Source organism: Kwoniella botswanensis, chromosome 1 (genome assembly GCF_036426115.1).
Source record: "Kwoniella botswanensis chromosome 1, complete sequence".
NCBI classification, from domain to species: Eukaryota; Fungi; Basidiomycota; class Tremellomycetes; order Tremellales; family Cryptococcaceae; genus Kwoniella; species Kwoniella botswanensis.
This window is the reverse complement of record NC_088599.1, coordinates 14,185,498-14,208,543: the sequence shown is the minus strand read 5'-3', so window position 1 is coordinate 14,208,543 and position 23,046 is coordinate 14,185,498. Positions and strand designations below refer to the sequence as shown.

The 23,046-nt window shown below is 44.9% G+C and overlaps 12 protein-coding genes across 12 annotated transcripts; 4 read left to right on the top strand and 8 right to left on the bottom strand.

The window, feature by feature from the left end:
* Positions 1–352: 352 nt before the first annotated feature.
* On the bottom strand, positions 353–1,901 carry L199_005366 (uncharacterized protein; the record flags this gene model as incomplete). The annotated part of the gene is made up of 9 exons (XM_064891077.1): positions 353–488; positions 570–683; positions 752–788; positions 851–1,028; positions 1,118–1,280; positions 1,400–1,480; positions 1,592–1,599; positions 1,660–1,741; positions 1,858–1,901. The coding sequence occupies 9 exons, from the start codon at positions 1,899–1,901 to the stop codon at positions 353–355; spliced, it is 843 nt and encodes a 280-aa protein (XP_064747149.1).
* A 357-nt stretch (positions 1,902–2,258) lies between these two features.
* Positions 2,259–4,314, bottom strand: L199_005365 (uncharacterized protein; the record flags this gene model as incomplete). Its single annotated transcript, XM_064891076.1, has 12 exons — positions 2,259–2,300; positions 2,364–2,408; positions 2,505–2,673; positions 2,823–2,944; positions 3,030–3,101; positions 3,201–3,318; positions 3,398–3,431; positions 3,547–3,640; positions 3,759–3,869; positions 3,943–3,970; positions 4,046–4,110; positions 4,207–4,314. 12 exons carry the CDS (start codon positions 4,312–4,314, stop codon positions 2,259–2,261), a joined length of 1,008 nt encoding a protein of 335 aa, XP_064747148.1.
* A 287-nt stretch (positions 4,315–4,601) lies between these two features.
* L199_005364 (uncharacterized protein) lies at positions 4,602–5,042 on the top strand (the record flags this gene model as incomplete). The annotated part of the gene is made up of 1 exon (XM_064891075.1): positions 4,602–5,042. The coding sequence occupies one exon, from the start codon at positions 4,602–4,604 to the stop codon at positions 5,040–5,042; it is 441 nt and encodes a 146-aa protein (XP_064747147.1).
* A 252-nt stretch (positions 5,043–5,294) lies between these two features.
* Positions 5,295–7,677, bottom strand: L199_005363 (uncharacterized protein; the record flags this gene model as incomplete). The annotated part of the gene is made up of 2 exons (XM_064891074.1): positions 5,295–5,977; positions 6,117–7,677. 2 exons carry the CDS (start codon positions 7,675–7,677, stop codon positions 5,295–5,297), a joined length of 2,244 nt encoding a protein of 747 aa, XP_064747146.1.
* A 991-nt stretch (positions 7,678–8,668) lies between these two features.
* On the top strand, positions 8,669–9,921 carry L199_005362 (uncharacterized protein; the record flags this gene model as incomplete). The annotated part of the gene is made up of 4 exons (XM_064891073.1): positions 8,669–8,752; positions 8,809–9,017; positions 9,161–9,624; positions 9,788–9,921. 4 exons carry the CDS (start codon positions 8,669–8,671, stop codon positions 9,919–9,921), a joined length of 891 nt encoding a protein of 296 aa, XP_064747145.1.
* A 528-nt stretch (positions 9,922–10,449) lies between these two features.
* Positions 10,450–12,585, bottom strand: L199_005361 (uncharacterized protein; the record flags this gene model as incomplete). Its single annotated transcript, XM_064891072.1, has 4 exons — positions 10,450–11,538; positions 11,607–11,930; positions 12,000–12,028; positions 12,096–12,585. 4 exons carry the CDS (start codon positions 12,583–12,585, stop codon positions 10,450–10,452), a joined length of 1,932 nt encoding a protein of 643 aa, XP_064747144.1.
* Positions 12,586–13,850: 1,265 nt separating this feature from the next.
* Positions 13,851–15,723, top strand: L199_005360 (uncharacterized protein; the record flags this gene model as incomplete). The annotated part of the gene is made up of 3 exons (XM_064891071.1): positions 13,851–14,026; positions 14,112–14,296; positions 14,348–15,723. 3 exons carry the CDS (start codon positions 13,851–13,853, stop codon positions 15,721–15,723), a joined length of 1,737 nt encoding a protein of 578 aa, XP_064747143.1.
* Positions 15,724–16,617: 894 nt separating this feature from the next.
* Positions 16,618–16,899, bottom strand: L199_005359 (uncharacterized protein; the record flags this gene model as incomplete). Its single annotated transcript, XM_064891070.1, has 1 exon — positions 16,618–16,899. One exon carries the CDS (start codon positions 16,897–16,899, stop codon positions 16,618–16,620), a length of 282 nt encoding a protein of 93 aa, XP_064747142.1.
* A 705-nt stretch (positions 16,900–17,604) lies between these two features.
* On the bottom strand, positions 17,605–18,220 carry L199_005358 (uncharacterized protein; the record flags this gene model as incomplete). The annotated part of the gene is made up of 2 exons (XM_064891069.1): positions 17,605–17,812; positions 17,910–18,220. 2 exons carry the CDS (start codon positions 18,218–18,220, stop codon positions 17,605–17,607), a joined length of 519 nt encoding a protein of 172 aa, XP_064747141.1.
* Positions 18,221–19,491: 1,271 nt separating this feature from the next.
* On the bottom strand, positions 19,492–19,713 carry L199_005357 (uncharacterized protein; the record flags this gene model as incomplete). The annotated part of the gene is made up of 1 exon (XM_064891068.1): positions 19,492–19,713. The coding sequence occupies one exon, from the start codon at positions 19,711–19,713 to the stop codon at positions 19,492–19,494; it is 222 nt and encodes a 73-aa protein (XP_064747140.1).
* A 424-nt stretch (positions 19,714–20,137) lies between these two features.
* Positions 20,138–21,300, top strand: L199_005356 (pre-mRNA-splicing factor CWC24; the record flags this gene model as incomplete). Its single annotated transcript, XM_064891067.1, has 3 exons — positions 20,138–20,485; positions 20,567–20,961; positions 21,081–21,300. 3 exons carry the CDS (start codon positions 20,138–20,140, stop codon positions 21,298–21,300), a joined length of 963 nt encoding a protein of 320 aa, XP_064747139.1.
* Positions 21,301–21,535: 235 nt separating this feature from the next.
* Positions 21,536–22,717, bottom strand: L199_005355 (uncharacterized protein; the record flags this gene model as incomplete). Its single annotated transcript, XM_064891066.1, has 6 exons — positions 21,536–21,714; positions 21,832–21,908; positions 21,984–22,117; positions 22,231–22,306; positions 22,443–22,640; positions 22,713–22,717. The coding sequence occupies 6 exons, from the start codon at positions 22,715–22,717 to the stop codon at positions 21,536–21,538; spliced, it is 669 nt and encodes a 222-aa protein (XP_064747138.1).
* Positions 22,718–23,046: the final 329 nt, after the last annotated feature.

Sequence of the window (23,046 nt, the reverse complement as noted above, 5' to 3'; positions counted from 1 at the left end):
GCTAGCCACTGAGTTTTGTGAGGCGAAGGCGGATGATAGGAAAGGTAGAATATCAAGTATGGATAGTAGAAGGAAAGATGGAAGAAGAAAGACGAAGGAAGGACAGAAGGAAAGATGAGCAAAGTGATAATTGATAGGAACGAGAGCTGACGGTGTTTTCGTCAACATTGATACTGTATTTGATGGTGCACGGACCCAGCCATACCATTCAATTATTAAATAGCGTCCGTGCATCATTTGAGGGGTCTGTGCGCATGACGGATATTATGAAATTCCACTCATAGATTCATGGTAAGCATTCAAGTGATACATGTGATGATACAACCTACAACAAGAGCACGATATATGATCATCATACAGAATGCATAGCATCCCACAATTCTTTCACTTCAGGTGTACCCTCCTTCAACCCAGTAGCACCCTCAACAGCGAGGGCTTCGTTGATATGGGATAAAGTGGTCGAACCGCATAAGGGAGTTATATTCCATCTTTAATCAAAATTAAAAGCAAAGGTCAGCTCTGCTTGAAAGTGAGTCTGTGACTGTATACGTCGGCTGTAGGTAACGTACAGTTGACACAACTTGTATACAGTTTGTTCAGGTGTTAAACCATATTTAGAAGCGAGATTGATCAAATGTGGATGTTGGAGAAGGGAAGGTGAACCGGTTAATGTCCAGAATGATCTGATAAATAAGTACATCGTAAATCAGTCAACAGTCAACAAGATCTCTGACATTGTCGTTTAACTCACTGATATCGTATATCATTCTTCTGACAGATCTCCCACACTACGATAAGTAAAAGATCAAATCAGCTTTCACCACACGAAAGGGGGATTACGTTAACCTACCTGCCCAATCCCATCCATTCCCTTCATACCACCTATTCTGAACCACCCCAACCTTCACTTCAACCCTCTCGATCAACCATAAAAGTAATTTCGGATCGTATATATTGGATATGCCCAATTGACGAATCTTGCCTTCTTTAACGAATGTCTCGAGAGCTTGATACGCAGAGAGGGTTTGCTAAAGGAGTATATCGACGTCGATGTTAGTATCGAAGGTTGAGGGTGAAATAGAACATCTTACTTGAGATAGGATAAATTGCAACTTACCTCTTTACTCCTTAAGGGAGAATGCAATACAACCGAATCCACATATTCCACTCCCAAATTCTTCAGAGAAGTTCCAAAGCTCTGCTTTACTTGTTCTGGAATAGGTAGATTAGGATCGTAAGGGAGTGGTTGTGATTTATCTTGTCCGTCTAATGATGTGAATCTAGTTGTATGATACAGTATCAGCTAAAGATGCACTTAGGGTTTGTTCAATCATCAAACAGACATGATGCGCAATGGATATCCAGGAGTTGAAAGAGTACTATGCGACTTTAGACTTACTTTGTCTGTATAAATATATCTTCCCTCTTCACTACCCCTTGATCAATAACTTCTCTTAGAGCTTTGCCAACTAGATCTTCTCTATAATCGTCAGGTCATGGTATCATATCAGCTACTGCACTCAGACCATCTTCCCGTCATTCCTTCTGACAGGGATACCGGGAAGGTACGATGGTCAATAAGATAACTAACCTATAATGCTAAACCACATTGTCTATATCAGTTCCGCTCATACGGCATTTGAGATATACTTGACTCACCTTGGGTTGACAAGCTGTATCGACCCCTCTGAAACCAGCTTTGATAGCCTGAGTGACTAATTCAGTGGTGCGTTCTTTCTTCCTGTACTCTCACAAGACGAATGAGTCATTAATCATCACAATACATATTTTAGGCACTACCTGGGCTAATGCTTTTGCTGAGCATTGTTTGAGGTGAGGATCGGGTAGATCACTCACCACGCCGTACCGTACATTATCTTAGGCATGATCATTCCTGTCATCTTGCCAAGTCTGATTCTGGTAGGTATCATGAAGCTGAAATGAGTATATTTGTTATCATGCGTTGATGATCGGAAGAGAATCACAAGAAGATGATTGTCGGTTGGTGGTGGAGTCGGAACATCGCACCAGATCAGCGGACTTGAATGGTGGAGGTTGTATGTTGTCAAATGACGTTGGGATGGAATCTACGTGCATTTATGGTTTGATGGTCTGCTATATCCTCATGGGATGTTCACAATCCTCATGCAGTCCGAGATATGCAAGAGAATACGACCTGGTCATATGAACTTTGAATCTGGATCTGTGGTAACAAATGCATTCATCCATCTCATCCTCATGCTACATATCATATCATGTTACCAATGTCGTTTCTGTTTCTTCTGAGCATTATACGTTCTCTACAAACCCACAGCAAAAGTCAATCAGTATCCTGTCAAAAAGAGAAGGAAAGGAAAACTTACGAAAGCTGCAATAGCGAAAGCTATGAATGCTAGTATACCGATACCCTGAAGTCACGCAGTCATATCAGCATGAAATCACTCAATGAGATGAGAATGGGAATGGGCATGACATGTTAGATAGGTGTGAAACCGATAACCCACTTTCAAGATGAACAAGAACCATCCAGCTGCTCCTCCTCCCGAGGAAGATTTAGGACTGGGTCTACCCATTCCGCTCCTTCCTTGACTCTTCGCGTCGGCCGCCAAGGGGGCTTGATCTGTTCGATACTGAGGTCTTAGAGTCGCAGAGAATGTGTTTATTGCTACGATACTGTGTGAGAACAAGGAGATCAGTACAAGCAAGCAGCCAAGGAATCTTATTAGGTTTTTACGAGGTAAACAGGATTGCAGCCAATTTCTCGAGTATGGTAGGAGGTGAAGGCATAGACAATAAGGAGTAGAGAGGGAAACCAGACTAACTCATGATTGTCCGATACATCCCCTGTAGCAGCTGTGAATCCAATATAAGGACTTTCCGGGAGATCTACCGGAATTTCGAAACATAGTTTCCAGTCGTTTACATGTTTCGTCTGTAATTTGAGCTTAAAGTTGGGGGAACAGGACAAAACCGCATATCAGTCTTATTTCTAGGACGACTCGTCGTTGCGGAAGAGTTAGAGTACCCACTTGGAGAGTTTTACCCTTTATATAAGTCAATCTCGCTTTAGTAGGTGTATCACCCTGTCTTCTGAAATTTTCCTATGTGATCCCAGGTTCGAAATCCATCCCAAGGTCAGCGCGATCCAATTTTCATGTCCGATGGTAGTTTGATAGAAGGTGGGAAGATTATCGACTTACGGAACATCCAGCCAGTTCATTAGCTTCATTATCATGATCATGATCGTATTTTGTCTTTCCGTCACCTAACATTGAGGTTATCCTTGGCCATTGGTAAGAATGACGTGAATTTGCGTAACTATCCACATTATATCAGCATCTGTCTGCTTATACCACATATAGAAAGATGATGGAGAGCTGGTAGCTGGAATACTGACGTATCGAAGAATATCCCTAAACCTGTGAAATAATCTGATAGAAAAAGGCATTACCCAAAATCAGCTTCATCTCATAAATTGTCGACCAAAGTATGGTTCAAGAAGGGTGAATGTTCTGAAATTGCATGCAGATGAGGGGTATCACTCACCCACACTACCAAATACCGGACCTTCCTGAGCTCTATCTTTAGTTATCCACATGGCAAAACCATCTCCAAACATATTATGTGCTTTTCCATCTACCTGTTGACATGAAAAATAATATCAGTCAACAGCTTACAGAACGAGCAAGTTGAAGCAAATCCCCCTTGTTATCTCTTCGGTCTGCCCAACTTCCAGGTTCAGGAAGATGATAACCCACCTTGAACTCTACATCGATCTGCCAATTCGATACGCTCAAAGGCATTCTCGACCACAACCAACCTTTCTCCGAAGGTCTATCTTGAGTGAGTCGAACATGTTTGTTGGTATTCTATCAATTTAAAATTAAGATAAGTTGAGAGCCATATCAATTGTCCGAGTTGTGTGTGGTACAAGTAACTTACAATGATTGAGTTTCCACCGAAATCCCACCTACGCCAATTAACCACATGATTAAGCAATTGACGAACATGTGGTCAATGAAAGCGAAACGGTCGGTAGACTTACCACCTATTCTGCAAGTCACTATCCACATAAGGGGCTGCCAGTGAGTGAGTTCTCAATGGAGTGGTCTGTGGGTCATACAGCTCGACAAGTCAGCTTGACCTCGCCCAAATCACCGCTACCCGCTACAAATTCCAATCATTCGATTTGACCTGCTGACATACCTTCTCGATCATCCCCGCTATACTGTCTTGACCCTCATCTGCTGCGCATACCACTCCGGATAGCAGGAGCGGCAGCAATATTGATAGTGTCGTTATCGGTCGTAACATTGTGGGCTGTGTCGTGGGTGAATAAATATGCAGAGAGGAATGAAATTGACCTATTTGATCTTTGTTCTTCTGTCGCGTCTGCATCGTTCATTGTCCATCTCCACGGTAGCTGATGTCACTCATCCATATCACGTGACTTGAATTCACTGCAGCAATCTCGATACTTCAGATGAGGTTGGGAAGATGGTAAATCTCCTTTCAATACCAGCGACCAGAGTACAAATTGAGCACAGAAGTCCAACAGACTCGAGATTGACATCCATCGCAAAAAGTAGACTGAAAACGATATGTCAACCAAATCCATCGAGCTATCCTACACCCTTCATCCCCCTTCATCAATCCCTCCTCCAACCGATTCCTCTTCCAACCCCATACCATTATCATCCACCACAAATTTCCCAGTACCTTCAGAGCCTACACCCAACTCAGAAATAAGTTTACCACCTAAGATCACCCAGACCTTATCAGTTACTGCGAAATACTACGAATCCCTGACATATCAAATCCGCAATGTTCAACAATCACTTAACGATACGCTAACAAAGTACAAAGATGCTGTAGGAGATCTGGAAAAGTCTAAAGAGGATTTCGGAAAGGTAGCTCATGGGATGGGAAGGGCAACGGTCATGAGTCTAGCTGTGAATGGGGATTTCAAAGATCAGAGGGAGGGATATCAGAAACAGGTGGGGGTGGATAGTGAAAGCGAAGAGGATAGTGAGAGTGATTAGCCATATATCACTGTAGATCAATTAGGTGAGTACTGCCATCGCATTCCATCGCAGCTCTGCTGGGTTGTCGTTGATGAGATGTGTGTTAATAAGATGCAGATTCGTCACATCCCAACATCCTTGTATTATATATAGTAATATCATCGACATGTATCTATACTCAACTACAAGCTACAAAACCAAATACCAAAACATTCATACGAAAAGAACCAAACTTAAATCGGATGAACAACAAGACCTACTTCGTTCAAATTACCTTCTCTCTCTCAACCTATTGGCCCATTTCTTACCATCTCCTCTTTCACTGGAATTCGTACTTAGATTATCATCGCCTAAACCAAATCCTACACTTCCCTTACCTCTCAGACTGACTGGTCCAGCAGTTGCATCTACTCCCTGTCTCTGTCTCGGTAAGACGGGTCTCTCATGAGGATGTCTCATACTAACACTTACATCCTCTCGAGGTTGGTACCTGGGAGATATTGGGGGAGGTTCTACTTCAGTAGGCGAAGATACAGTCGTAGATGGTTTATTTAACCAATCGATCTGGAAAGGGTTCGTATACCCCTTTTTGGCTTTCGGTCTCTCTCTACCATCTCTCAAACTACTGAACCCCGAAGAAGTCGTGGACGAAGTGGAAGGTTGATAAGTTGGTTTAGGTCTTGCAATATCAATCTCGGTAGTAGAATTCTTCAAAACTCCCTTTCGCTTATCATCTCTACTGGTAGCTTGTCTACTAGGTACAGGTCGTTTAGAGGAAGAAGTGGAGGAAGGGGAAGAAGAGTTACCGAGTAAATTGGATATTTCACCATCTAACGAATGGCTACTTTCCTTCATTGGTGAAGATTGATAAGGGAGTAATGCAGCTGTGGGTATCTCATGAGTTGAGCGTGTCTTGGATGGTTGACGGGGAACCGGTGGGATTAGGAGTTTACCTAGGAAAGATATCAAGGGGTGATCAATATTATGTTTAGCGGCTTGAAATGTTCTCCATTCTCAAGAAGACCTGATCCTACTCTCATACAGATAGAGTGTGTTTGCGAAATTCCTCATTACTGATGACTCGATACTCACCTCGAGTGATTTCACCATTCCTACCTGACCATTTCTGATCATTCCCGTTTGTCCCATGAAAATTATCATTGGCATTCCCATTTCCATTCCAATCATTATCATTTCGAGTACCATTCCTATGTCCCCATTGTGGCTGTTGCTGTTGTCCATTAGGTGGTCTCGAAATATCATTATGCGCTCCTATTCCCGCCCTATTCCCACTCCCCTCATTAGCTAGCTCCAACGTGGCTTTCCTTTGCATCTCCGCTTTATTGAACTCTTCAATCTCCCTATTCGCTTGTAAAACTTTCATCTTCCTCTGATTCTCCAACTCCTCCTCCTGTTTCAATTGTTCATCCAATTTAATTTTCGCCTCCACGTATTTATGTTTGATGGCAGCTTTCTTCATACTCGTATATGTCGAAAATACCGAATCTCTGAACCCCTTTTTCTTAGTCAAAGCTGATTTCAGACCTTGACCTGTACCGGAGTGGGTGGATGGACTGGGTCGGAAAGAAAATGCAGATTTTGGTTCAATACTTCTACTATATGTCTCATCATCATCATCATCATCATCATCATCCTCACTATACTCATCTCTCCTTCTCCTTCTATCATCACGACGATATCGACGAGGGGGACGCCGTCGGCCTTTACGCCGTCGAGAAGGTCGGATCGTACCTCCATCACTATACTTATCTGTCCAATAATCCTCATACTCATCACTATCATACCTCCCCCTTCCTCTCCCTCTTCGAGAGTTATGTCCAAAAGCCAATGCCTTGAAACGTTGATCATCTTTCATTTCTTTTTTCCTCTTTATCTCATTCTCTATCTCTTCCTTTTTCTTCTGCTGTTTCTCGTTCCTCCTTCTCTGTTGATGTCTGAAAAATAACCAACTTCCCACGGACAACGCTAAAATACCGCAGATGATCAAAGCGAGGAGCTGCCACCATGATAAGTTTGTGGTGGCTACTGCCGAAGAGAGAATCGAACTTTCACTTTCACTTTCTTTCGAACTGTTAGTACCTGATTTGAATACCGAGGAAGACGAGGCTGGTTTGTCGGAGGAAGAAGAAGAGTGGATAGTGGTTGTTCGTGTGAATGATGTGGATGTGGATGAGGGCGAAGAAGTACCCTCATCGGCATCACCTTCAGTCGAAGTTGCTTCACCATCATTTGCCGTTCTGGTATTACTGCTACTGCTGATTTCGAGATTCCCGACAATGGTGGGATTATCAGACCTCGTAGTCCTGATCGACGGAGCAGTAGTAGCTGCAGCTGCGCGAGAGGTAGTGTATTCACGTGATAGGTCATTGAGGGTAGGATTAGCAGTTCGTCGGGTCGTGTTGGCGTTTGTGGCGGCGGTACGTGTGGGTGTGGATACGTCTAAAGTTAATTGACGTTTGGAATTGACATCAATGTGTTTTCGAATTGGATTTATACACCGTCTTTGATATCGTACATGCGTTGAGGCTAGAATGGATATGGTAGTGGCGCTTACGTTGATACTGCCTCTGACGGCTGAATTTGATTCTATATTGGCTCGAGGGGTTGATCGAAGATAGTCGAGGGGTGCCATTTATTCTCATCATGCGATATGGCAGTGATTATGATTGACTGAAGGAAACTTGAATCATTGACAGGTATCAGATGTCTGATCTAGATAGTCTCTGTATTTTCGTCATAGGCTGAATAGGTGTGGTGTTGTTGTTGTTGTTGTTTAATTTTCAATGAATGTCTTTCTTTTTGGTTGCTATGTCTTTTTGGAAATTCAAAGATCAATGAACGTCGAGTAAGTTATAGCAGCTTTTTTATGATTATACTTTTTATGTTTTATCAATGATACTGAGTTAAAACTATTGAAAGTGCTCAAAATCAACAATGTAGAAAGGCCTACAGGATGCGTTGAGAGGGTATGTCACCCAAGACCTTCATTTGGATCCTTTCCGTTAACTCATCTGTCACACAACAACAAGCTGCCTTTCATGCGAGTACGCGATGTAAAACCCATTGTGAACCCCTTTTGCCGGTTCAAAACAAACTCCAGAATCTTCTTACAAGTCTAGTACACTGCGTCCTTTGGCTAGTCCGGGGAAGGGATGAATGGAAGTTTGGGACAAAGGAAGGGTATAGTGGACTATTTCTAGCTTATCGATCATATGAATACTGTAGATCAATCATTGTATATAACGATCAATGTCATTCACCTTGGATGGAGGTCGAACCTTTGTTATATTGCTTGCAATGTCTTCCATTATCTGTTGACGTTGATGATTGTACAAGCATACTTCACAGTTGGATACTCTATCGTATAACTCAAGCTCGAGCTCTCGGTGTAGATACGATACGATACGACTCTCAATAGGTTGGATAACGGACTACACTAGATTTCATATACATCTCATGTTTGAACGTCAAATATTGAACATCAACATAAAACTGGACCTCGACCTGATCATCTTTCAAAATCAATCGCCACTCTTCACTCTAGAAGCTATCTTATCTACAAGAGAATATTGTGATCCGCTTTTCGTTTCGGAGGAAATAGAAAGGTATATAAGACAGAAAAGATGGTAAGTCCCTATGCATCATGCGAATATGTAGAAACCAAGTACAGAATTTCTTGTCCTGAACCTGAACTAACCTTGAGAATTGTGAGAGAATGTTTGAGGTATTATACTGACCCACTCTGCTTACCCGGGATATGTAGCCACTTCAATCACATCTACCCAAATTGAGATCCAAACACTCAAATGAAAAATCCCAACCCCTTCCCAAACCATTCCAACGTTCATTGCACATAACCAACCTCCCACCAACGATCAAACCCGCGCACTTCAATTACATACTCTCTCATCCTGTTCATTCTCAATCCTCAGGTCGGAGAGGGAGATATAAGAAAGATCCTGGGATTAGTTTGTGAGTGATACAGAAAACGATTGTCAGTTGCCACAATGATGTCTGGTTCATTCTGGCTTTATACAGTTTCCCATGCTTTTTGCCTGTGTGTGCTCGTTATTGAACTGTACTTCCTACTGATGTGAGAAAATCCGTTGTATTAGGGTTCAAATCTATCATCTTCCTTCTCCCTCTCCGTCAATCAAGTATAGACCGTTGAAACGGTTGATAAGTGTATTTGAAAGGATAGTATGTGTTTCCGGGGGTAAAGAAGATGATGATACTGTACCGTGCGATACTCCAAGAAATAGTATCGCTAAATCCCTCATTCCGAGTCAAAGTCCACATGCAAATTCGAATACAAATTCGAATCCCGGTGTAGATCCCCCAATTTCTCCTGGTGAAACGTCAAACGGAAATTCTAGATCAGATACTAATGAGATCACCGCAAGTGAGGATAATGGAAGTAGAGTAGAAGAACGTGAAGTGATTGATCAAAATATCAACCCGATTTCGCCAGATCAAGATCAATTATTGATGGATATCAGTCAGAATGTCAAAGACAACGAGGAGAAAGAGAAGGAGCTTAAGACCATTGCTTGGATACATTTTAGAGACGAAGATCATCGTGAGTTAGGTGTCTCTTCATATATCATGAATTTCTCGTTGCTGTGGAGAAACACAAGGAAGAAAAGGAGATAAATCTCAACACAGTACAAAGATAAATGTTGATTCCTGATTGATTGATTCGCTCTTTTACGCTCTAACTGAAAATCTGACGATTCATTTAGTATATCGCGCCAAACAAGTTTTGAGATCTATAACGATTGATGGAAGACAAATTGTAGTAAAGACTGATAGGTTTAATGGTGGGATTATCAAGAGAATCTGGTCGGAGGGTTCTCCCAACAAAAAGTCAGAGTGAGATTCTAATGAAGTATTTCATACCGTCTCGTTTCGTTTCGGTTCGGTTGGGATTTGGTTCGATCGTATATATCTCGTTAGTATATGACTCGGTATTTGGTCCATCTTGAGCAGAATTTGGCATCAGCATAGTATGTTGGACTATATGATACAATGATTCAGTTGTTCTACTTTACATTATCGAATACCGAAAATGCATGATCGGAGTGAGTCGTCAGTATTGGCGGCTGGGGGAGGGTGGTTGTCGTTGAGTTATGCGCTCTGTTGATTGATTTAGAGTGAATCACAACATATTTCATATCGGTTCGCATAGGAGCAAAAATAAAAACACTTTATACTTGATTTATACTAAAATATCTCTGAAATGTACCACTTCTTCCAACATACACGATCAACAACATCGTCTCATTTACTATCCTGTAAGTGAATCATATACTGCTCTCTTCTTCTCTTTGCAATGTCGCATTTCGCATTATCCCTTGGCACTAAACCTTAATATCCATGTCAATCCCTGTCCCTTGATCCAGATCTATGGATCCACCTCATCCATCGCATTGCTCAACCTCGATACTGCCTGGAATATCAATCCCGCTCGTTGTTTTTCCAGACTACTAACAACCGGTTGAGGCGGCTGGGCAGGTTGGTTCTGCGATTGTGAAGGAGTACCAGGTTGGGGTGGTGTACCATTTCCATTCGAATTCGATCCATCCTTTCCATCACCGTTTCCATTCTCTGTACCATTGTTGTTATTATTGGTACCACCCAAGGAAGTTGTAGGTCTGATTATATCTTGAGCTTTCTTATCTAACACTGCAAATATCTCTCTTATACTTGCTCTCCACGAGTCCCATACAACCCCTACGATATGTTGTTCGATAGCTTCTGATAAGCCCGTACCGGATAATCTCGCTCCATGAATGGTGATTTGCGCGGATGATCCAACGGTCGACGAGATGATAGGTGGATAAGGGAAAGTGAGGATGGTGGTCGTTCGTGATAAAAGGGCTAATTGAGGTAGGGTCTGTTGAGGTGATGATGAACATGAAGGACATACATGCAACGAATGAAATAATCTTAATGATCTTGCCAAAGGAGCAAATACACCTAATGTCAGAGGAGTGTTGGAACCAGGTTTAGGATCGAGGGTATGTTGAGTGAGAAGAGATAGAATATGAGGAACGAGTTGTCGATGATTGCATCCCGAATGGACTGGAGTTGAATAATCAGGTATTTGTAATCCCGTTGAATCGTTGTGGGTATTGTTCGGGTCATTGTTATCTCCATCATCTTGCATATGCGTCAAGTTCAATAACGCAAGATGAGGATCCATCTCGTGTTGATCTCCCTGTCCATCTCCACCATGTTCACCTTCTACCGCTCCTTCACCGTGTCCACCACCATTGTTCTCGTTCAGAGAGAAGATGGCATCACGAAGAGCTGAGGTGGTATGTTGATCCATATCTGAGTTGGGGAACGTGTTGTCTCCGGCAGAAGGGAAATCATCGTTGTTGTAGTGGACTTGGGGTTCGGGTGGTGGAGGTGCAGTAAATGGTAAATTATGTACGAAACTTGCTAGGGGGAGATCGGCAAGATATCCATCGATAGCAATGGATTCGAGCTGTCCATAAATCATCATTCATATGAGCTGCCAATCCGATATTCGAGGTGGATAATGGGGTGACTCACCATCTGATCATCCGACATAGTCTGCATCTCCTCACCCTCTTCTTCACCTGTCAATCCCATATCCATTGCCATACCCATGGCCATCTTCATGTCCATCGCTTCTGATCCGAATGTACTGAGGCTTTCTCTCGCTCCCAGCTTTCTCTTCTTCCCTCCATGACTAGGTGCACTATGACTCATACCGTGTTGCTGCATTGGGTCGAGGTTGTGATGTGAATTCTTCTGGTCTTTGGGTACAGTCCGTCGACGTTGTCGTGGTGCATAGTTGCAGTTCCACCCGCCTGCAGCGCATCGAGTGCATGATGGTCTGTCACCGGAGCATTTCTAGGGAAGGGGTATCAGCATACTCTATGGAAAATGAGGAAACATCGAGTCGAGAAGAGGTCAACTCACTTGTTTGGCAGCATGACACAGATCACAAGCTAAAGTAGATCGCATAGCATCATCAGCACGTTTACTCATATTATTTATGGGTTAAATACCACTTACCTTTCCTTATACTGGGTGGTCTACCAAAAGAATTTGATCTCTGATTATCGAAATCGCTCAGATCATTCTCCCTAGGATCAAACTCATTGGGTGTACCTATATTGCCCAATCCCAGATCTAATTCAGGTTCACCTTCCATCCCCATATTGTGATCGTGATGATGCATGTGCGAGCCATCATCTACCGCGACGGGTATCTCTAACCCATGTACGTCGACATCCACGTTGAGGTCGTTGGCGGGATCGCCGTGATGGTGTTGATGATGAGGATCTTCTTTGACATGATGATGATGCTGTGAGAAGTCGGGTTGCTGTAATGCATGATGGAAATGATGTTGATGGGGTTGATGTTGATCATCCAATGAAACCACCCCCACTCCTACTCCTCCATCATCCAATGATCCCAGATGGGCTGAGGCGGCTGCGACTGCTGATGCCAAAGCATCGTTATCGGCCTGCTGCTGTGCTGTCTGGAGTGATTGATCATCCATCGTTGAGTGGATTGATACGTGGGTGGTTGTTTGTTTACCTGGACGTGTCAAGTGGAGGGGATGTCAATGTTAGATTAGATACCAAGTGGTAGATGATAGCTCGGCGTTACAGATGACAAGAGAAAGAGGCATCTGATAACGATGAAGCACTCGGCAATAACAGCGGGGAATGGTTTGTGGTGGTTTATATCTCAATCCACTTCTTGGTAATGGATTCTCAACTTGAATCATCAACCCCGAAAGGCCGGAGGTGTGGCAATGCACCAAATACCCCTCAGAGACAGTTGACAACAGAACTCTGCACTCACCAGATGGATCTTCGAGCGGAAAACAGGGAATGTGATATATGTGACGTGGTGATGGAGAGGGAAAGAGGATGATGGGAGATGAGTTGTTGTTGTCACCATGAGTGGTGGCGAGGGCGACGTTGGGAAAAAGCTGCTTAGAGCGTTGTTTACAGATAGATGCACACGCCACCGTACACTTTAGGAGATAACTTCCTCATTCAGTAATTCAGGTATGGGCTTCGGCATTACCGGCGTTTGAGTTCCTGTGGCATGTATTGCGGAACGATCATGGTAAAACTATAGCGAAGCGTGGGGTCTCTATAAATGGCCTTGCACTGTAGAATATTCAAGATATCGCGAGACGGAGAGCGTAGGGGACAAAAGAGCTTGCGGCAGGTCTTATGATCGAAAGTCTGCTGAATAATCAGTTTGCCAAATTTAGCATCCATGTTGTAGATGCGCTGGTGCCTTACATCGACATCTAACAACTTTGCAGCACAAGCCGGCCGCCGGCGACCGAGCGCATCGGCTTGGGGAGAACTAATCCGACGACCTCGTAGACTCTGAAACGAGCTGGACCTGTTGGTCTAACCGGCACTCAAAAAAAGGCAGAAGGATATCGAATAGACGTACGAAGTTGTTGACTTTAAATGCTAAAATAGATCGGATGAAATGTCCAGAGCGATATCCGCTCGGTTTTATACCAAGTGGTACCCGGACAAGCGACACATGATTCATCGAATTGATACGTACTTCTTGAACAGCATTTCAAGTTTTCTGAACGGCCCCATCGCACCATGTCATTGCTGGTAACTCCATGAACCGGTTGGGTTGCATCAAGCCGGAGGAGATGTCCCGATTCATGTGATCATGGATAAGGGAGGGACCACAGTGCTAGCCGTTGTGCCGCAAGGTATATAGGTGAGAAAAGGTTACAAGTCACGGTCAATCGACACTCACCCAATCGCTCTACTCATGATGTGGCTTCTTCTCCTCACATTTCTCGTCGCTGTGACGACATGCCATGCCTGGCCAAACCCCTACAGCAATGTGAGTACGCAAGCTGGAAGCAGCTCTGGCCTCACAGTCGACCTCGGATATGCCAAGTACAAGGGATATTATAACTCGACTTCTGACCTTTACGTTTTCCAAGGGTGAGTCATCCCCCCACAGATTACATGCTAATTTCTGTAGGATCCGTTTCGGCGCACCACCATATGGGTCGCTGCGATTTGCGAGCCCAGAGGTACCAGATGTGAACCGGACCAGCACTCAACCCGCAACGTCGTATGGACCGACCTGCGTTGTCAACTCGTTGGCCTTGGGCACCGGTGATGCTTTCACGAACGAGACCGGCGCTTCGGAAGATTGCTTGTTCCTCAACGTGCAAGCTCCAAGCAATGCAACAGGTCTTCCGGTGTTTGGTGAGTAACATGTGACTTGATATAACAGCAAGAGAGACTGACATCATGTAGTCTGGATTCACGGCGGCGGCTATGGTGCCGGCAATGGCCGCGTCGACTTCAGCCCCTTACTTAAGACGAATGACAATGAGTTCATCGGCGTTGCCATCCAGTATCGACTGGGCGCTTTTGGCTTCCTGGCTGGAGACGAGGTCAATCGCTTCGGATCTCTCAATGCCGGCCTTCAGGATCAGCAGCTCGCTCTATACTGGGTACAGCAGTACATCCATCTCTTCGGAGGCGATCCGTCCAGAGTAACCATCGGCGGCGAATCAGCGGGCGGCGGGAGCGTCATGCTGCAGGCCATGGCGTACGGCGGGTCGCTCGGTACCGAGTTGTTCAACAACGTCTTCGCGTCGAGTCCGTACCTCCCACAGCAGTACGATTACCGCGACTTTGTTCCTGAGCAGGCATATTACGCGTTCGCCCAAGCGGCAGGCTGTCTTACAGGTCCTTACGGCAATACCAATCAATCCGTCTTCGCTTGTCTTCAAGCCGGAGATAGCGCGACACTCATCAACGCATCCGCATCCGTCAGTGAAGAGGGCGTTTACGGCACATGGGCTTTCGTCCCCGTCACCGGACCTGCAGGATCCTTCGTGCAGGAGCTACCCAGTCAGCAGCTACTTCAAGCCAAAATCAACGGCAAAGTCGTCCTCTCCGGGAACAACGCCAACGAGGGATACCCATTCGTCCCCAAGGGTGTCACTACAGAAGACGAAGCCATCGCGTATCTCAAATTACTGTTCCCATTCTTCTCCGAAGACAACCTCAACACCGTTCTCGCCGCTTATAAATACGATACTGGACCCAACGCGACACTCTACGCGACAGCAGGTGACAGCGGTGACACTGCGAACGACGTCAGCTCAGTCGCGTCTGGTCCACAACAGCAAATCGCTCAAATCTACAGCGAAACGACCTTCGTATGTCCGTCATACTGGCTCGCTGAAGCATTTACCGCCTCCGGAGGAGCAGGCTACAAGTACCAATTTTCCGTTCCTCCCGCTACACACGGTGCGGATGTCGCAGCATACTTTGGGAACGGATACACGAGTGACTTCTCTCAGGCCTTCCAGACTGCTCTAGGCACCTTGATCATCGACAACAAGCCTAGTATCCCCAGTCAAGTCGCCAATGGTCTCTCAACTAGCAACACAAGCTTTAACCCAGCCAGCGACTGGCCAGTCTTTTCGAGGCAAAGCGAGCTCATGATCGACCTCAACACAACCTGCACAGACTTTGTCACTAGCGCGGCGGGTGTCCCGACGTGTCAAGGTGCCGATAATCTCAACGTGATCAGGGAAGTCGATGCGTACAGCTGGGAGGGAGGCAGGGGAGCTAGGTGCGAGCTTTGGCGATCACTATACCAAGTCGTTCCCGAATAATCTCAAGAAAAAGGGTCCTCTGCCCTTTGCAGAACAAAAGTTGGGGGCTTACTTTTTAAGGCTTGCATAATCATGAAGGATTTGACTAATGTCTAATGTATTGGACTTCCGTCGTTTGCTTCTCATGGAAGTCCGTACGGACAGTCGGTACTTGCCACTGATATCTTTGGACCGTGAATTGTGAGCTTGAGTCAGCATAGGAATTGGCATCAATGCAGACTATTGAATTAGGATGAGGCCTTTCTCTCCCTCTAGGATGAGGTCACTGCGTACCATGCGGTAGTTCACGGTGCAATGTATGTATGATGACGTTAATGCGTTACGAGGCTAACTCGTTCAGACTTAGAGGCAGGAGGCCCCGAACCCATATACTGGATGTACCTTCTCGAATTGGTCGCAAGTGAGCACTGTTTGTTATAGGACGAGCGATGTACTCGGAATGAGACACGATAAGTAGTAGCGACAACTTGATCCTATATACGAATTAATGCATGAAGGGATGAAGCAGACGACGCGAAGGTGATGGTCAGACAGATAGAGCTAGACAACGGTAGCTAGGGATACTGCGAAGCGAAGTCCACACATTGAATTGCATCTCAACCGCTAATCTTCCCTGTGTTTATATCAACTCGTTGCTTCAATTGATATTTTATCAGATAGCGATAGCAATATATTGGCATGAGCCAATTGTGCATTAAAGTAGAAGACCCAAATCATTGTTTGAAATATAGTAATGAGATCTGCGTGCCCGATCTCAATTATCCCGAATGATGACGCTGGAACTATTCCATATCGGCAAAGGGGGATGATATTCGATAATGAGGTTGGTGTTCGACCGTTATAGATTGGCTGTAGGTCTGATTAGGAGTGGAATAGAATCCAGGATAGAGTCGCTTATTTATGTCCTTGACCAGGTTTCAAAATGATGGAGTGATCTTCTCCACTATCAAGGATCTTTTCAGTATTCTCGGGAGTTTCCAGTATTGAATACCAGCCTTCTGAATCATAAAATGCATCTTGTCCTTTTGGTGTTCGTACCGGTGCAGTAGATGACAAGATTTCTAAAACTTGTTCGCACGGAATGCATTTATGGGTCTTCCCGTCTGGTGAGAATAGGGGTGCACCTGGTAGATTGGTATCTGAATTTGAATTTGATTTTGATTTCGAGTCTGCCATTCGCGCCTCGTGCAAGAAGAGAGATCATGAAGTGGTAGAAGAATAGGTGAGTGGTCTTCCTATCATCCTTTGACGATCATACAAGTATTTGTAAAGGTAACAGAGTAGCAGCTTGATTGTGATAATTCATGTATTACGTGATACTCAGTGGATACGAGGGACTGGTTTCTGAGCTCAGCGTGGGAAAGTTACACTTGACTTGACATGGTGGCGAGGTTGAGAGCCAAATGGTCAACCTGGGTTAAAGGGATACCTCGTTATTCGGTTTCCCTCTAAATCGTAAATGCGATCACTAGCACTGATGCGTAGGCTTCGCAAAGGCGTCTCACAGCTCTCACAGCATGATCACTCCTTATCCGCCTGCAAGCGTTTCGAATGTGATCCACTTTGGGAAGTCAATAATAACGCAGAATGCAGAAGAATGTCAATGTTACACCTGGACGAACCTCGTTTTGATGCCCCTCGCCATTCACAATGAAAAATGACCATGAGCCATTTAGTATGCTAATTCATCTGCAAGACAAGTCAAATATGAAGAGAATGCGATTTGGCTGATCGCGATCAAATGAACGAAGGGCGGAAGTTCATATTGGAAGCTCGGATCGCGATCGAATGAGAGATATCAAAGAAGGATGAAGGAAAAACGGAACTTTACATTCCAAGCTCGGAACAACATCAAGCGATCGGGCTGTTTTTCATGCTAGACTACCGATGGCCTTGCACTGGGCTGAGTGCATTCGCTACCGATCTGATCTCCAGTTCGCCACTCTCCAATAAACGTTGGGTATTTTCAGGAGTTTCTAGTAGAAGATACCATCCGTCATCTGTATAGAACGCCATTTTGTCATCTTCAGTGCGAAGCGGAGCGGTCGACGAGAGGATCTCCAAAACTCGGTCGTGGTCTATATAGGTACTGAATAGTTCCATTCGGCGAGAACAGTGGCGCTCCAGGTTGATCCGGAATCTCTGATCGCTTTCTAGCACAGATCGGACAACTGTAGTTGACGAACATGGCATTTGAGTATTCACAGTCGTCGCATGCCTTGCATCCCGTATAAATGGTGGCTTGGGCTTGAGCCTGAGGACAATTCGAAAATTGAGGTAGATGTCCGAACGTGTATACGTTGTATGCTGAAGTTTCGACCCCTAAGGCATTGATGTATTGAAAGTCCGGAGAGCACTCGGTGCAGGCTGTGGTAGTGAACTGACATTGTTCGGCTCCTGTGCAGCCACCGGTATAATGGGCTCTGGAGTATGCGTTCACTCCGAGCAGGAAGTATGGAACGAGGGAACAGATCATGATTCGGGATTGGATGGTCATTTGGAGTGGATGTTCGTGCTTGTAGAGCGCGACTGAGAAGGTATGGCGGAATTAGTATATTCATGTGTAAACATCAACTCGTATGATCAACGTGCCCCGTTGGGCCGCGGTCAAGCAACGCGGATTAGACCTATCACTCACTGCCTGGGAATAAAGATCAAGACTCAGTGAGGACTTCCTTGTAGCGGTTGATGACGACAGCACACTGCGGCACGAGATTGAGGTCGAGTGCCGTTGTTAGACGGATTCGTGCTTTTCATTTTAGGGCTTTTTATACCTGTCCAAGGCCGGAACGACTCGGGCTGGAAGTTACTGATCAAGAGATCATATCGCCTCAAAGCATCTGTATCCGTTCACGCTCGCAAACATCAGACACTGATCTCAGGTAGCGCCTCAGGCGTAATTTGTTATCTGATAGGAGATTTTCTCATGCTAGTCAGTGTAGTGTGCCTTAAGCGATACGAGTCCATACATGAGCTAACGATGTCTCATCTCGTTAGTCGTCTCGTCCCCTCGGCCGAAGACGCGAGAGTCCCAAGAATCCGGGAGCCCATTCTCAATTCCCCACATGAGTCTTAGTAGCCCTCCTGACGTCTGGCTTCACTACGTCAGCAATGCTGGGAAACGACGGTCCTACTGGGCCAAGGCCTGAAACTAGCTTCTCTGAACGAGGAATATCAGGCCGTTCGAGAGTTCAGGATGAGCACCTGCAGCCATAGTATAGGATGGAACACGACGATCACTGCCTCAACATGACCAATGTGAGGTTACGTTTATGCCTGACTCATCTATTCCTCTCCCGTTTGACTTCTTCTGACCCAAGGTGTCTCGGGAAAGGGTGATGAGCTACGCCATCAAAGCGCGACACGAGCTGAAATTAATGCTCACCGAGATTCATGGAAATTTGGTGGCACGGTGAAGCACATTCACTGTGGTTGTCGGCCGATAAGTGTCACGGATGTCGCGCTGGGGATACATCCTAGAGTCATCAACGATTCCCAAAAACGATCCTCACGAATGCAGAATGTCAAGAATCACAGATTGTCTCCTGAACAATGGCTTGTGTACATTCAAAGGCCGATGCATCTTGAAAGAATCTCATCTCATCCTAGTCTAGGTTTATCCTGCTTTAAACGTAGGCCTCCGATTCCTGATAAGTCCGGATATGAGGCTGGTGGAAGAGCGATGCTGTATAACAAATGCTGATATTGCACGGCGTCAGCCACTTCTCTTGGTATGTTTATACTAACATTGGGCTGCACAGCAAAGGATCAAGCTCTATTATCTTTCGCTTGTGCATCGAGTATTTCTTGGGTGCGTTCGGGGGTTTCAGTCAACAAATACCATCCATCCTTGGTGTAGAAAGCGTTCTTGCCATCTGCAGTTCGTACCGGCGCCGTCGACGAGAGTACCTCTAACACTCGCTCGTGGTCTATCTTGACGCAACTCTTGCCATCGGGAGAGATCAGATGCGCACCAGGTAGATCAGACATAACGGATTGACAGCTGTGTAAGGTAATGAGAGATGATACGAAGGTTGAGAATGTCCAGAACCGAGGTATCATTTGGCTGGTGCTGTGACTTGTTATGATGTGAATCAACAATCGAAGAGCGATGAATGCGACACTAAGTATTATCTGTATCTGACTTTATAGTAAAGGACGAGTGATGATGTAATCATATGGTCACGTGACAAGTGACCTCAGATGTCATCGTGGGCATGTTGAAATTCAAGTTGCCACTACGTTGTCAGTCAGCCTACCCATAAGAAACCCAAGACATTCATCTCAAGAGGTATCTTTCAGTCTCAAGCTTGATATCGAGCGCTTACTTGTCACCATCGTCTTCGAACAACCACCGGATCCACTCTGGCTAGATACAGTGAGACCACAGATCCCAGCTGAAAGTGCAAGCATCATGGCATCACCCCTGGTTCAGTTCAAAAAAGGACCCTCTCGCCGACCTGTCCAATCCCGAAAGAGATCCGCATCACCCGTCGCAGACCCCGATCTGTCATCGTCCTCTACCTCGGTGGTACGTCCAGAGAAGAAGAACATAGCCAACCCTCTAGTCCAGGGGACTAAAAGACGGCGCGATTTGAATGGAGAGAACAACGACGAGGGACTAGGGCTGGATGATTTGGATTATAGGGCTGATGAGGGGTTGACTCGAAGGGCGGATGAGCTCGCGACCAGAGCAAATGATTGGGATCTCGAGCAGGATGGTGGCGACGTGTTAAAAGAGAAGAAGTTGAAATTGAATGAGGTGAGTTTGGTCATTATTTCATCTGGTGACAAGAGCGAGAGCGATCTGATGCTGACTAATGATAATAAATTTGGTGTACAGGATGGCGAGCTAGACGTAGATGATGGATTATATCGAGGATCCTCAAACTACTTACCCACCATCAACAAAACTCGTGAAACACTCAATGCGAAGATGAAAACTGGTCCTATCAAAGCTACCAGTCATGTACGTACGATTACATTGATGGATTATCAACCGGATGTATGTAAAGACTATAAAGAAACTGGATTTTGTGGTTATGGAGATTCTTGTAAATTCTTACATGATAGAGGAGATTACCTCGCAGGTTGGCAGATGGATAATTTACCTGAAGGCCAACAACAGGTTATAGAAGAAGAGGATGAAGAAGAGGAAGTTCCATTTGCATGTCTAATATGTAGACAACCGTTTACCAATCCGGTGGTTACTAAATGTGGACATTATTTCTGCATGAGGTGAGTTATCCTATCTCCCTTCTGTCTTGCGTCTATTCTCATTTTCTCCTTGTCTATTGTAAATGATGGTATTGTGACTATGTGAGCATATACTGACTTGGATCTTTCGACTCTTGTAGTTGCGCAACCAAACGATTCATCAAATCACCCAAATGTTATGCCTGCGGTGCACCCACGTCAGGTATATTCAACACTGCCGATAAGATTCTGGCAAAGATGGAAGCTAGGAATAAAGCGAAGAGAGAAGCAAAAGGAATAGTGGATGAGGAAGCGGAAGATGATGGTGGGATTGAGATTGGTGGTGGGAGTGGGAGTGAGGATGAACAAGAGGAAGATTAGTGTTGTCGTCGTTATGTACGTACATGAGAGATGTTATTGTTGTATCATGGTTACCACCATCATGAGTTTACCTTTACCAAATGTATGGAACAGTACTAGATGGACAATACAAAGAGATGCCATGAGGATATAGTGATGCTGGAAATATACTGTACAAATGCGTGTTACTCTACTCACTAAGCCTTCTGACCATTTGACATGACTTAGGTGTTCCGTCTTCCGAATTTGCTTGATCCTAATAATCATCATCGTCACCTCCGTTGAACAACCCATTCCTAATCCCGACTTTCCCTTTCCTCGCTCTTCCACCACTAAGTCTATCCTCGTCGTCTGAATTTCCATCATCGTCCTTCTTGGTTGGTACGAGTGTAGAAGATAGGTTTGAGGCGAGACTCAAGTCCGAGGGTAAGACGCCTATAGTTGAGGGGATCGCATAAGTCAGCTTACTCGTAGATGATCAGTAAATCGTTGTCATGTAGAGTTGTATACGAGCCTCGTTGAAAGAAAACGTCAACGGGATACAGAACTGACCAGATTGTTTTAACCTGAACTCCAACACTTTCGAGGTAAAATGATCCGAGTCTCCTAGTTCCTCAAACCCTATCAACCTGCAAAAGAGGAGCAGAAAGGTAAGTGACCTTCGGTGGACTGGGCAATGAAGACGAAGATGGATTTTCACTCACCTATCTACCGCTCGCCCATCTACAAAACAGATCACACACGGTAAGACCTGTACTGCCATTTTTGTCACTAGGAATGGAACGTCCGAGACGGATGCTCGAAGGAATAGAGTGTGCGGATGCGAAGGTGCTAGGTCCTATACAGACGGTCAGTATTAATCAGAGAGGCTATATTATTCGGTCGCGATGGAAGAAGTGGGATTTTAATGGGCATAGTCGAAAATAGATCATAGGTAGATATGTTACTTACGGATAATTTCTGGTCCATTATCTTACATCTTGAAAAATCATTATGGAAGAAATGTAACAAGCAATAACGTTCTTTCCTACATTTGATCGCATTGTCAATTCGAATCACTACCTTTCTCATAAAGAGATTTCATATTGCAAAACAGAGCGATCAAGACCTCTTCCGCATGCACCCTTCTGGCCATCTGTCAAGTATGATTGACTCGCACTCACGACATCCTCTCAATTAACGATTTCTCATCATTAAAAGTGACTACCCGTCCGTTATCGCTTTCCTTCAAGTCCCTCACTTGCTTGATCTCCCTCTGTAAAGCCTCTATACGTCTCTCTCGGTCGGACGCAAGGTCGAATCCCGCATCTTCGAGGGAATCGAGGAGCTCGGAATCGGACAGTGTAGGTGAAGGTGGTGCGCTGTGATATCGGAGGAGGTGGATTATCAGCAAGTTGTGTCGTGATAGGGTGTAGAAAGTCGAGGAATCTCACCTCATTCTTGTAGGTCTTGAAGGTCTTATTCGAGTCTATGCCAGTGTCAAGTCGACAACATTTGATATTGTAGATTCATTTTTGGTGATTGATTAAGCTGTTTTCATGAAAACGCGTCCGAGCACGAGGGGACAGAGTAATGTCCTCATTCCATCGGAGAATGTGGCATCTCCATCCCTTTGGTGGCAACAGTCGGAATCATCTGCGAGTGCATTCATTGTAACGTATCGTAATGTCGAGTCATTGCGTTTGAGATGTGTCGACTTCCAGTCAAGTCCAATCTCATACCCGTAGAGAAAGCTCGACACCTTTTATGCTCATGATATCATGTGAA